Source organism: Halichoerus grypus, chromosome 13 (genome assembly GCF_964656455.1).
Source record: "Halichoerus grypus chromosome 13, mHalGry1.hap1.1, whole genome shotgun sequence".
NCBI lineage: Eukaryota > Metazoa > Chordata > Mammalia > Carnivora > Phocidae > Halichoerus > Halichoerus grypus.
The window spans coordinates 83,092,210-83,106,530 of record NC_135724.1 but is presented as its reverse complement, the minus strand read 5'-3'; the positions used below and the strand labels follow the sequence as shown (position 1 = coordinate 83,106,530).

The 14,321-nt window shown below is 44.2% G+C and overlaps 1 protein-coding gene across 4 annotated transcripts in view; it reads right to left on the bottom strand.

The window, feature by feature from the left end:
• Positions 1-2,508: 2,508 nt before the first annotated feature.
• The window catches only part of MED13L (mediator complex subunit 13L), a 298,044-nt gene continuing 286,231 nt past the window's right edge, over positions 2,509-14,321 (bottom strand). For 3 of the 4 annotated variants that reach the window (XM_036115853.2, XM_036115854.2, XM_078060931.1), the window contains 3 exons: positions 13,130-13,291; positions 10,906-11,018; positions 2,509-9,872 (listed from right to left, as the gene is read on the bottom strand). In XM_036115853.2, coding sequence (XP_035971746.1) covers positions 9,740-9,872; positions 10,906-11,018; positions 13,130-13,291 — 408 coding nt within the window. In that variant the 3' untranslated portion in view covers positions 2,509-9,739. Of the gene's footprint in view, positions 9,873-10,905; positions 11,019-11,244; positions 11,386-13,129; positions 13,292-14,321 lie in introns of those variants that run through there. The other variant, XR_013443499.1, reaches the window with a different exon arrangement.

Below are 14,321 nucleotides of genomic sequence, written 5' to 3'. Positions count from 1 at the left end.
TACTCCCCAGGGAAATGACATCCCCACTTCACTGACGAGGGAACAGGCACGGCGCGAGCAACAGACCCTCTCTTTCATGTTCAGAAGGTTCTAGAAAAATGGCCAGGTAAGAGCTCATCGGCCATGGCTGATGACTCAGCTTGCTCATCAAATGTCTGCTGTGTGCCCGAGAGGCCGTGTCCATGGGGAAAGCGGTCAACTGGTCGCACAGTGTGGTCAGTGCCGTGATGGTGGAAATGCCAGCCAGGCTGGAGTCCTGAGAGGGCCAGGGAAGCCCACCAAGATTGAGAGGCCAGGTGTGGAGACGGGGTGGGGGGGTGAGCAAGGAGGCTATTGAGAGATCCAGGTAGGACCAAGGGTGACAGGAGGACATCAAGGCTCCCACGCCGGGCAAGTGGAGAAGCATTTGGTCCTGGACAGATTCCCCCGAGCGTCCCTATCTGAGGTGACCTGGCGGAGAATCCAAGTTCTTGGAGCTGCAAACCAGTTCCACGGTGTTCCCCGACCTCCGTCTTGGTTTCTAAATGGCAGCCGAAGAAGAGTCAGGGCAGGTGACCGTTGGTGCCCGAGGCCGGGGCTCAGCAGGAGTCGGCAGCAGATCAGGGGGGCGCGGCCCCATCCCGCGCTGCCGATCTAGCCCGGTGCTTGGCCGAGTGCTCTCCCTGGGGCTCGCTCCCGGTGACCCCCTCCGTCTGCCCTCCCCGAAGGTGTGGCATCTCCGAGGTGACTGGGGGCTGTAGGGAGAGGCCAGATACGTGTCTCTGGCTCTGCACGCAGGGCCTCGCTCGTGGTGTCCGAGTCGGTGATCCCGAAGTGGTGCCGAGGGGCCGCGGGGACGGAGCACGGCCTTCTCGCTCCCCCCCCCCCCCAGGCCGGGGGAGGGGAATCGTGGCCCCCGCTGCTCTGCTCTGGCAGGTAAGCACGCTCCGGACCACGGTGTGGCCGCCGCCGCCGGGCCGTCCTCACCAGCCACCTCCCGGTCCCTGCTGCCCGTGCGCCGCCATCTGCCTGGCGGCCGCGGCGCAAACCTCTGTGGTCCCCGAGTCCCCCCGCAGCCCCCAGCTACCTCATCCGCCAGCAGGCTCTGCTCCTCCTGTTTCTCAACAGCCCTCCAACCCGCCCCGGTCTCCCCCTCCTCACGGCCCTCCATCACCCCGACTGCCCCTTCACCCTCTGTCCACACCACAGTAAAGGTTCTAGAAGGTCCGTCGGCGCCCGTGTTTAACTCGCTTAAAACTGAGTCCCCGCCTTCCTCAGAAGGGTCTTAATTCTCGAGTCCGGCCTACACATGACCTCGGCATTTGGCGCGCGTCTACACCCGCCGCTCCCACCCGCACGCCTGCCCCCCCCCCGCCCCCTCGCCATCCCCTCTCTGGAACACAGCCCCCTCCCCACCTCTGACAGCCACCTCGCTTGAGGCGTCCCTCCAGGCAGCTTTCCCAGGGCGCGGGAGCACACTGCACTTACCCGCGGTGGTGGCCCTGGCTCCGCGCTGTAACCACCCGGTCTCTGCCGGCATAGCTCACTGCTGCGAGCCACGTCAGGCCTCGGCGGCGTCCGTCCTGTTTCCTGCAGTGTCCCAGTGCCCAGCCCCAAGGAGGCCGAATGACTTGAGGATGGAGCGTGAGCGAGTGACCGGACACGGGGGCTGGGGAGAGGGAAGTCAAGTCCAGGATGGTCTGGATTTCCGGACTGAGGAGGAGGGCAAGGAACCGCGGACTTCCGGGCAGGCAGGTGGAACTAGGAGATCTGCAGCCACAGAGGCGGGAGTCACGGGGAAGGATGAGCTGACTTAACAAAAGTACTGGGAGAAAAATCACCCTGAGTTTGAACTCAGTTGACTGTTTCAGCTGCCTGCCTGCCCATATTAGCCGAGTGGAAGTCGAATTGGACAAGTATTTCTGAGTGCGGTCCACTGATCCCCGCAGCAGAGTCGCCTTGGGGAGGAGAAGGCATTCGATGAAGATTCCTGGGCCTGACCTGCCACTGACTGGCTCAGAACCTGGGGCTAGCCTGGGAATCTGAATGCTCACTGGCTCCTGGAAACCACAGGTTGGCTTTCCCAGGGGAAAACCAGTGGGTGAGGCGCTAATGTGATGGGCAGCCCAGTTGTGACAGAGCCAGGACATGCGCCCTCTGACGGAGGCAAGCTGATGGAGACTGGATGCCAGCGGAATCTGGAAGCACCCCCCCACCCCCCCCACCGGCTGAAGAAAGGAATGGGTTTGCGGGCCGCCCCGCCTGGCCTGGGAGCTGGCTGCTCCAGGGCCATACACGCTCGTGAGAGTGGGAGGGGGGAGGGGGGAAGGGGGAGGTGGGATGGTGCATAAGAGGGGATTTTTTTTTTTTAATGGGAACGTATGTAGTAAGAGCATTGTGAATGTTTGTGGACTGTTGTACGGTAATCACTGATAGAATTCAAAAGACGAACGTTTCTTTCCAAAGTGTTTTGAGAGAGAAAAGTAAATAGCAGAGTCCATACACAAAAAAAAGGCAAAACTAAAAAAGTAAAAGCAAATAAATATGTGTATTTTCATAAGAATTGGCTGACAAGTCAAAATGTAACACAGAACAGGAAATGCAAATGGTAAAAATCACCCTATTGAAATGAAATGATTATTCTGTTAAGAAATAAAATGCAACAATGTGTATGAAGAACACCTAACACAAAATGACAAAGGTTCAAAATAAATGGTTGGTCAAAGATATAACACCAGAATTCTAATAAAAGGAAACAGGGGTGGCAAAATTAATATCAAAGGATAATTTAAAGCAAAAAGTATTACGAAGGGCCAGGATACAGAGATAAATTACATTACAAAATACATCATAAAACTTTATGCACCAATAATGTAGTACAAAAGAAAAAAGGACAGCCCAAAATTGCAGTGGGAAATTTTAACTCCTGCTACCTGCCTAGGACAGAGTCTGAGGTCTTGACAGGGGCGTAGAAGAAACAGAAAATACACCCAGGATAGAATTAATTGGTTTCAAATCTTAATGCCTAGCGCCGCACTTCCGATAGGACGCCTGTGTGACTAACACTCTGAAATGCAGTAAGCATGGCTGAGGAACTAATTTTTAAAGTTTAATTGAATTTTAATTGAACTCATTTTAGTTAAAATTCAATTAGAATTTTTTTTTCTGTTAAATGCAACTTTATTATTTGGTAGAACTACATTTTACTTTAACCATCGAAAATTTAGCTTCCAGATTTAGATGTGCTGTGAAGGTACAATAAATACTGTTTTGAAGGTTCCAGAGAATGTAAGAACCAATCATTACTAGATCACATTGCAGTAAGAGAAAATTAGAGTCCAAGGGACTTTAAATCCAAAGAGAACTTTCCTTTATTTAAAAAAAAAAAAAAAAAAGGAAATGAAGAACTAAAAGTCTAAAAATAAAAATGAAAATGCTAAACATCAACACCTGCAGGATGCAATCAGCTTTAACACAGTCCCAGGTCAGCCACTTTACCCCTTTCAGGGTCTGACACCTCTGAGGATGGGATGCAACAGACCCTCTCCCTAGAAAAATGCACACACATGAAGACTTCTGCGTATCATCTGAGGAGGGCCACCCGCATCCAGAAGCCCCCAGGCTATAAAGTGTCATCAAAAGTGAAAATAAATTAACTAAGCAGGCAATTAAGATTCAAGGAAAATGAAACAACCCTCAAGGAAACTGGGAAAAGGTACAGCAAGATAAAAGCCAGGATAAAAACAGCAGAATTGTTAAATCCATGAGCTGTTTCTTTGGAAAAAAAAAATCAAACAAAACTAAGAAACAGCACACTGCTAGAAAATAAATCAAGGAAAGAAACCCTGCATCAATATTGTTAGAAATGAGAAGGAACATATGTGACCAAAAACAACACGTTCAGAATTAAGGGAGTACTCCGCACAATTGCATACTAATACATTGGGAAAACTCCATTTTTTTCCCTATAAAAATCCAAATTACCAAAATTGACAGAGGAAATAGAAAACCTAAATCAACCACCAAAAAAGGAAGTTCCTGTTTTTTCTAATATATAAAAGATGTATTTTCTGCTCTCCAAAAAGACATCGAGATGTGATGAATTTGCTTGTAAAATTATTTCCAATTTTTGAGGTGGATTCCACTCTTTCGACAGTCTGTGTTCAGCTAACGTTCCCTGGGTGCCTACTCTCAGCCCAACGGAGTTGTCATGTGAGGTCAACGTTCCTGTATCACAAAAAATGACTGGAAGGGCATCAAATTCATCCTGTGAGGCACACTTGACCTCCCTAGACCTGACAAGGGAGATAACCTCCATAAGCTTTGCGGAGAGATCAACAGAACAAAAACTGGTGTATGTGTGTGTATGTGACTATCTGATCATTAGCTCTTCTAGAATGAGAACTCACACGCACGAGAGCAGACAGGAAGTTATTTATGTAAACAGTGCGTATAAATTAGTAACATCAAGACCTCTAAGTGAACAAAGATTTAAATGAGAAGCTGACAAAATGTTTACTGAAAGATGTTCAAGCTCAAGTTAAATAAGACAACAAGTACTATCGTACATGTTAAATTAAATTGATTTTCCCCCAGAGCACACATTTTGCCTTGTGTCAGCCCTCTACTCTTAGCTCTGGCGTGGCCCATTTTCCTGAAGATTGTCTGGCTTTCTGAAACAGGTAGATTGCAACGTGCCTAATCTGCTAATAAAGGCAATAAAAGCATAAAATAGCAGCAGGCAAGACACACCGAGTGCTGCTCGTTTGTACGCGTTTGCCCGTTCTGAGCAGCGGGTGATGTTAAGCACTCTTCAGACACACTTGCTTTGACACCTAGAAATGAACAGCATGGAGTAACAGCCCAGACAAATGCAGTTTTTAGCAGATTATTAAAACAAAGCATGTGCTTTTTCTCACTTCCCTGCTTGTTTAAAAAAAATAAATTAAAAAAGTGAGACGGACCCCCGTGTTGTCTGTGCCTTTTTACCACCTGGTAACTAATGCTTATTGAGGAAATAACCTTTTACAGAGAAAAACCAATACTTCAGTCATACCCAAGCTCCGTCCTGGAGGTGAAACTTTCTTCCTCATCAACTTCTCTTTCTTACCTGCTTCATTACTTTGGAGTTCTACCCAGAAGCAGGAAGTGACAAAAAAATCATTTTGGAAACTTGACCTGAAATTTTCAATTGAAGTAGCAGAAGACTGGTAAATCTGGTTCCAAGTGGAGTAGGATGCCCAGGGCCATCGTTACAACCACACTGTGATCTGGCACAACAGAATTTTCTTAGGGTGTCTCATTAGGTATTGATGGCATGAAATAATTACTGTCAAAGTGACCTTGTTGTCAAGGGGATGTAAACAAGCAAATCATCTAACACCAAGATAACATGGTGATACATTAAAACTGCATTTTGGTAGGATTTTAGCATGTGGTGGATTCAAAAGTGAAAAAAAACCCAAAACGTTCTTTACGCCATGGCTTGTGTTGCATAAACGACAAGCGGCAAGGACAATTTTCAGTAGGTAGCTCCTGCTTCAGCATTCAGTCTTACGAGAAGTCTGCTTTTAAAAACTTCTATTGACAAACTGCACTTTTTACACAAAAACTTTTTTAGCTCCTTGATAACTGTTGGGAACAAATCCCTCGCCCCACACGTCCCTGAAGAGCAGAAACGGGACCCGGTGCCGTGGCATCACCGGAGGGGGTGAACTGGTGTTATGCAGAATCGGAGCGAAGTGAATGGCTGGAGGCTGATGGCTCCCGAGCGCCCGGTCAGATCTGTCTTCACCTGATTTGCAAAATGTTTAAATGCACTCAACAAATACCTTCTCCTGCCTCAAAGAGATTTAGCTAAGGTTGCCAAATTGGTGCAGCCAATTTGGCGACCTTAGCTAACCTTGTTATGAAACATAACCTTTTATGGTTATTTCATAACCTTGTTATGAAAACAAGGTTCACAAACCGTTGGGTCAAGTCCCACCCGATGTATGAGCTAAGTATCTAAGCTAAGAAACACTGGTAAGAACACCATCTAGTTCTGATTATTAAGGGGACACAAGAATCACTGGACTGACCTGATTACAATGGATCCAGGGACTATGTGGTTCATAATGCTTTTGGCAAGCAGCATGACGAACAGTGCCGTGGTGAGGGATGAGGCAGAGGCCAGAATGGTCTAACCGAAACGTGGCCTCCCTGTTCGCCTTCTTCAATGGTACAATTACAATAACATGGTAACAGCGTTACCATTTGCAAAACATTTCTCACAGACTCACGCTCGTCCTTCATTTGCAGATAAAATAACCGCAGCTGAGCAGTCTCAACAGCTTTACCTCTAGGTTCAGACAATGTTAAATTCAGAGTAATGCATATTTCTAAATAGATGCAGGAAGGTTAAAAGCAAGGTCTTTCGAGAGTTAGCCAAAGTTTGTAAGTTCTGCCACGTCCTGGGGGCTTACCATTTTAGCAAGAGATTCTGCCCCTAAGAGCACGTGGTTTTCCCTAGCGGCTGGACCCAAGGGGAACGACATCTCGCTTGTACCTGCTGTGCTGGATGGCATCCTACTGTCACCAGCCCGCGAACAGGGCAGAGAGCGAAGACAGGTCTGTTGTTTCTAAGGAACATCAAAAAGAAACTGGCCCAGACCGTGATGAGAAAGGAAGTGGAAAACAGACCTGTAATTTGTTCTAGGATTGACCACAATCTGTGGGAGACACAGATCTGATCTACTCAGAACAGTTACAGAACTAAACACCAGGGCTCCTACTTCAGTGTTGTGTGTGTGCAGGCTCTCAGCACGGATCTGGGCATGCATGAGTACCCTGGAGCATGGGAACACCATCTGAGAACAACTGTTGTTTGGGGTGGGGGGGGGGGGTTACTCTGGAAGGTAGAGCCTGGCTCCCAGCCAAGGAATGTTCACTACATTATACATACACCTTCTGAATAGGTGTAGATAATTTTATTACAAAGACAGGATGGGAGGGGAAAAAAGCCACTCGAAGTTTCAGTAATTCAATAATTTATTCCTCTAAAAAAGTGTGTAAAAGTATATAGCTCTCATTCACAAGGTATATATGAATGACATTTAAAATGGAGGCCTTTTAGTATTGTTTCTTTTTATCAAAGTCTTTAGTGTACTGTACCAGCGCTATACTGTAGTTTTAAATGAACTTCACATATTTTTGTATTCTTTCAAATTGTTTGCTATATATAAAAGAAGCTCACTGCAAAATGCTTGAAGGAAAAAAGGAAACAAAAGAAATTCAGAACTTCCCAGAAATGTACAGCTTTTACATTTAAAAAAGGTTCTGAAATATACATACAAGCATGCTGGACAATCCCACCCCTCTCCCCTCCCCGTTTCCCCTTTTTAGTTCAAACCATGGTAAGAGTTCTGATTTTTGCAGAATTTCCAAAATTAAAAATAAAAAAAAATAAAATAACTTCTCACTCTGTAGCAAATCCAGGGCTTGTACATTTCAGATTAATTCAGTAAAAAACTCACAAGTAAAATAATGCATATTTAAGGGAAATATTATACAGACTTTTTCACACAGAAGTACATAATAAGATTTTTTAAAATCTATTGCCATTCATTTATTTTTGCACAAAAACGTATAAATATGTCACCAGCTTTTCTTAACTTAAAAAACTTAAATAAAAGACACCAGATGAAAACTACCCTTTGCTGCCTTTTTTTTTTTTAATTTTTGTAGGGGTTTTTTATTTTTTGTGTTTTTTTTCTTTTTTTGCTTAGAATTGGGTTTCTAGGGAAGAAAAGCCCCTGCATTAAAAACAGCCCATATTAAAAAAAAAAAAAAAAATTCAAAGTTCTGATGAATTCTGGGAAAAAAAGCAACCCCAAAGTGGTAAAAGATTACAAATATCTACTTTACAATTTGTCTTCTCACCAAGATAATTTTATACAAGTTTACAATCTTCATCATCTTATGCTCTTCAAAAGGCCTTGAGAATTTTTCCTTTCTGATTAAGAAAAAATAGCACTGCAATATTTTTAAAGTCAATTTTACACTGTACACATTAGATACAAATGGTTTGATATATCAGATTTTTTTTTTAACCTATACATTGCGAAAGTCACCCCCCCCCTCAATTGGTGGTACAGAGAATAAAATTATCCATTTACAAGTTATTTCTCTGCTTACATATTCCCACCACACAACTTTTTTTTTAATATAATGTTTTAAACGTTAGATTATTTCAAGAAAAATACTTTTACAAAATCATATCAGTTATTACATTTTTCCTTTTTTTTTGTTTTTTTGTTTTTTTGTTAATAACCAGGATATGGAAGTCTCTTGGAAGAACTTTAAAATTTGCATGATTCTCTCCACAGATGACTAGAGCTCAACAGCCTGACCAAAGTGGCTTGCGGGAGGCAAGCCCACGCCCACTGCCCTCAAGACAGAAACGTGCTGTGACGTCAGGGTCAGAAACGGGGTCTTAAAGACAACCCTCTTGGGCCTGGAATGAGGAGTCATAAAATACTTCAATTAGCCATTAATGCTTTAAAAAGGCATTATTTTTTTTTTTAAAAAAGTCCCACCACAAAGGCTCAACTTCAAGTACTAATTTAATGGTTAAGTTGTAATATTTCTTTGAAATAATATTCCTATGGTCCAGAAAAAAGTCACCATATTTATAACTGATTTTATGAGCAAACACTTTCAATTATGATATGTACATGAGTCCCTTTTGATCTAATGAGAGGAGAGACCTGGCTTTCAGTAAGAATTCACTAGAAAATATATTTCCGTTGTGACTATATAAAACTAATGAAGGTCCTTGCCCCCATGGCTCTGGGTTGAGCTTGACTGCCTGCCTTCTGTATAAAAATGTTATCCTTCATGAAACGCTGGCCACTTTTAATAAGAAACATGGCAGAATGTTTACCCAGTTTGTTCTTAATAATAAAGCCTACTGCTGGGTGGTTTTGAATGTATTACTTTTTAGGCATATCTCCCCGATCTGTTTTCACCCCTTTTCCAACTCCTAGGACAGAGGTATGTAGTCAAAGAATCCTATGGTGGGTCTGAGTCGGGTTTCAGCTACTGTACCTGGTCCTCATGAATTAAAAAAAAAAATCAAAAGAAAGTCACAAAAACACATGACAAAACAACTTAAAATAAATAAACAAAATGAAGATGTCTCCAGACCTTTTGTATCTACACACAGGTATGAAGTCAACCAAAGCATTCATGCCAATCTAGATGGGAGCACTAAGGAGACAGAAACCCCGTTATGAAGTCATATACTTGAGCTGGTTCTTATTTTTAAAAAGTCCCAGATTATGGAGTTCGGGTAACCCACAGGCCATACACCAATAACTAGAGGATTTCATCCAAAAGGGCTAAACTGCCCTTGTTTTTAAACAGAGACTGGAAACACAGACTCTTGTGCAAAAGGATACTGTCTCTTCTGTTTCCCTCTTAAAAACCAACAATAAAAAACTTCCTGTGGACCAGTGGTTTGGGGCTGCACACACCGTAACACTGGCTAAAAGTCACTGCTTATTGGAAGTTTCCAGGTCCATGAGAGAAGTGTCAGTGAATCCCTCTGGTAATGAACACTGCAGAAATGACATGTGCCTGCTGAGGAGTAATCACAGTGCAGGACTGTGGAGAGTGGTCTCAAGAAGAGGATGTGGGGCATTTGCAGAGTGTAGCAGGTTCCTTGGACTGAGGTTGCAGGGAGGAGGAACTGAGCCAGAGAGAACAAGTGCTTTTCCAATTAAAGTATATTCATGATGGCATTGTACAACTGAGTGAGCACCACAAAGTGGACGGGAAGGCAGGAGGTACGGTCCTGGGTGGCCGGATTGCACGTGAGCCAGGACAGAGCGTTGTACTGCTCCAGAACAAACCTGCCAGAGAGAAGACACAGGTCAGGGGCACAAGGCGAGGCACAGGGGAGGCTGACTCTACATCTGAACATTCCAGATGTCGGGGGGGGGGCTGGGTCATTCTTGCCCTTGTCCCATGTCTCCCTGCGGTACTTTTCCCCATGCACCCGCTTCACCTAGCCCAGCACTACTGGCTGCAAGTGGCGTCCCATGTGTTGTCCGTATGAAACAGGCACCGGGTTTCAAGGAATTCATAGTAAAAAAAAAAAAAGCATGTGAAATAGCTCATGGATATTTTTATATTAACTATTGAAATGATACTGTTTTTCATATACTTGATATTATTCTGATATATTTTTGATACAACTGATATTTATTATTAAAATTAACTTCACCAACTTATTTTACTATTTTAATATTGCTACTAAAAAAATTTAATTAGATATGTGGCTCCCATTATATTTCTCTTGGACAGTGCTGCACTAGAGACCCTGAAAGCCAAAATCATGTTGATTGGGTTCTTGCCTAACTATAGTTTCCAAATCATTTAAGAGCTACCAAGCATTAGAAAAAGCTTGCCTACTTCCTCAAGGTACATGAAGAATGTTTATGGCCTGCTAAAGTGCAAGAGAATTAGTGCACACTTCTCGGAGAAATTTCCCAACTACGGAATTTATGTTCTGGTTAATTTTATTTATATAATCTATGTCAGGGGGAGTAAAAAAGATGCTTTCAAAGCCAAGTGCTTTAGGTTCCAGGCTCTGTCCTCTAACCACTCACCCCGTAATTCTGATAGATTTTCATCACCATAAAATGCCTCCTTTAAATAGGAAGCAAGGGCAACTGTACTCGCACATATCTAATTTAACCAAGTGTACCACCCTCTCTGTCCGGGGCTCACACGGGGGACTGTCGCTCTCACTGGCTGATCAGACAGTGCTCCCCGCACAAAAAGTAGCGCCCTTTCCACATTTTAATTAAACACCTTGGAAAGACAAAACTGAAGGAAGATTACTGCAAACTGTACAGCTACGTTGCCCACGTCTGTATCTACCTTAAAACATCAGATGTGGTTTTGGAGTCAAGAGGATGCGGGACCCGCTGAGAATTCCTGGCAGGGAGAAGTTCGTCCGTCTGTGCTACAGAAATGTGGTGATGCAGCGAAGCCTGGCAAAAGAACAAAGACAGTTACCTTCCTGGGCAGGAAAAAGGCAGACCCACATCTGCTGCAGATGCCCCCTGGAGTCCTTAGAGGAAGCCACAGCTTCTAGAAGCCTGAATTTTAGGCTCACAGTAACCCCAATGTGATCCCAAATAACTCCATATCCTAGAGTTGGAAAAAAGCTAGCTTTGCAGCAAATACAAATGCACTGCAAGTGATTCGATAACGTGCCTCTTCAGGTCTTGATCTCTAGAAGGCCCCAGGGTCTGGATACGGCTGACTGTCCCCTTGTGGTGGTGGTTTAACCTGTTCTTCGACCCTGACTTCCCATAAGCTGCGAGATCTAGAGGCTCAATTAGGTTCGGATTCCTCCTGGGGAGGGAGGCAAACAGGGTGCAAGAACACTTCATAACTGGTGCTATGTCCTTCTCACTGCACCACATCAGAAGGCAGCTAACATCCGCTGCCCCACTGCATTTAAGAGTTAACCAGCACGCTCCATTCATTATAACGTCCCCCACCAAGTTTTCACCTAATGGCTTTAACATAGTTTACTTTATTCAATAACTGAGAAATATAGTATGTGAAGGAGAGTTAATATATATGCTTCTCTATTTTTTAGTTTTCAGATTAATGAATTGTTGCTCTAGTAGCTTCAAAAGGCGACTGAGAAAATGTTCTGGTTTTCAGCACAATTATGAACCCATGTATTTGTTTTAGTCTCCTGCTACCACTGTCCTTTTTTATGTTCAAACTGTCTCATCACTGGGCAATGGGAACCCTCCAGTAGGCTCCTGGGTCCTTTGAAGTAACTCAATTATCTTACGCAACTTCCTTGCTTTCCGGTGTGACAACGTATCATAGGTTCATCTTGAGTATCTCTTACTTCAGACCTACAATCAGTCATTTCTTCAAAGGAACTCTGGTTCTTTCAAACGATAAGTGGTATTTCAGAACCACAACTGCAGCAAGAGAGCTGCTCTATGGATACGAAGCTGTCTAAGCTTTTTCAGTAGACTGAACTAAAAAACGTGTATACCTTTCTTAAGAGGGAAAAATAAATCTAGGTTCATCCTGACAAGTCTAATTTGAAATAAAGATGACATGGATTTTTATATAACTTCCTGGTTTCATCATAATATGTCATAGCCATTAAAGAAAATGGCTTCAATTGTTTTTGGTTTAACCTCCCATTGTTTCTTTTTGAAAACACAAGCAGGTGTGTGCATGCACGCATCTTATCACAATTACTACAAGGTAATCTACACTCCACAGAACGATTATATGACAACAATCCTGACTTTGTTGTGGATAACTAACACTCCATGAACGGAGGTACTAGTTTATTCAACCAGTCCCTTACTGGTGGACAGTTTGCGTGTTTCAATCTTTTACATTTTTCATTTTTTGGTGTTGCCAGCTTCTTCTGAACAGACTTCCAGAGGTGGAATTGCTGCACCTAAAGGGAAGCGTGTGGGGTTGTGTCACCTGGCTCTCCTACTGGCGCCAGGGCCCTCTCCCCACAGCCCTGCCAACAGAGCATGTTGTCAAACTTCTGGCTTCTCGCCAATCTGTGGGTGAGACATGGATTTCATTCCTGGTTCTTTCATCCAAACTGGAAGTGGGAGATCTTTTGTTTTAACCCTTAAGTTGGATGAAAGGGTTCCAAGACCTACACAGGAAGGAGCATGTGTCAATGTAAATTCAGCTGCCTTCTGCCCTACTCTAACGAAGAAAGCTGGAGCCTATGGCAGGGGAGGAAGAGATCAGCCAATTCCGATCACCACCGCCCCAGCTTACCTTCACTGATGGCAATGCAGCATGGACTGACACACAACCACATGTCCACCCGACACGTGGCCTGTGGGCCCCACAAAGTCTCCACCTTGGGTTAATGTGCTTGATTGCTTCCTTTGTGTCACAGTTTTAGGTTCCTCTCCTGCATTCTACTCCCCCCCACCCCAACTATAATTAAAATACCCTCAGAGTATAAGAAGATGTGAAAGAAACAGGGAAAACAGTAAGACATGGTGACTGAGACACAAGTTTCTAACCACACCTGAATTTAAGCATAAGTCCCTCCTCCCCCAAACTTCAAATATGACATCAAACCAACCTTTAGGAAGAGGGGGCACTGATTCTGAGCCTGGGGACACGATGACCAAAACCACTGGGGGAGATTCTCCGCTTTGGCAGTTGACACAAAATACCCGAGGGCCAGAGGCTGCTGCTTCAGCTCCTCAGGTGCCTCTCTAGAGAGAAGACGCTCACCCTGACTCTGAAAAACAAAATTCCAAGAGCATGATCAGCGTTATTCACTTCAAATAAAGCTTTGCACATCAACTTTTTACCAAGTCACTGCACACTGTGGACCCCCTTCTGGCAGCTTTTCGCACAAAAACGCCAGGTGACTGAGAAAGGTCAACAGAGGGAGGCACGGTCTTTGCCGCATGCACAGACATCTGATGAGAAATATGGCCCAGGCAAAAGGTACCAGCAAAACTAACTTCATCTATCAAGCAAATACAGATTTTTTTGCTCTGGGTTTTTCCTGTTAAATGTAAGACGTGTTCCGAGGCATTAGGTGTCAAACTAAAGGTGGAAAGAATGGCCTCTGGCAGCTGAAGGCACCCCCACACCTAGGTGCTCTTTTCACCAGCCATCAACCAAAATACACGAGCGCACCTAACCGTCTACTGTCAACAACATGGATGTTAGGAAAACGTAATACTGCACCACTCCTTTGTGTGACAACAGTGTCCCTGACCTCCCAGCAGTGTAAGATCTGCTCATGAAGGGGCCTTGTTTTAATTTTCAGCAAACTCCTTAATATGAGATCCCTGTGAGAGCCTTACTGTGTGTTTCGGCAATTGATACTTTTCTCATCTTTGGTTCTTTTAGCTGGCTCCAAGAGCTGCAAATGTACCTTTTATGCAAGCAATAAGAAGTCATCATTTGTTTTCAAAGGCCTTCTGTTTGAAGGAAAAAATTAATCCTCAACTATCACATCAAGTTGTATTAATTCTGAGTTGGTTAAAAAATAAAAACTTACTGCCACCCTGAACAAGTTCTTTCCCCTGCTGTAATGCCTTAACTGGATATCAAAGAATCTTTAATGCTTCAGAAAGAGGAACTACTGAAAGCCTCTCAGGGGTCACCTGGCTGCAGGTGCTCAGGATGGAAAAGGGCCACCTGACCAGCTTCAGAACAGTGCTGTTTAAACTCTGACATTCAATCTCAGACTTCAGGGCTTGAGGCTCTGACAAAGGCGGAAAGTACAGCAAAGCTCTGTTTCTTACAAAACTCAC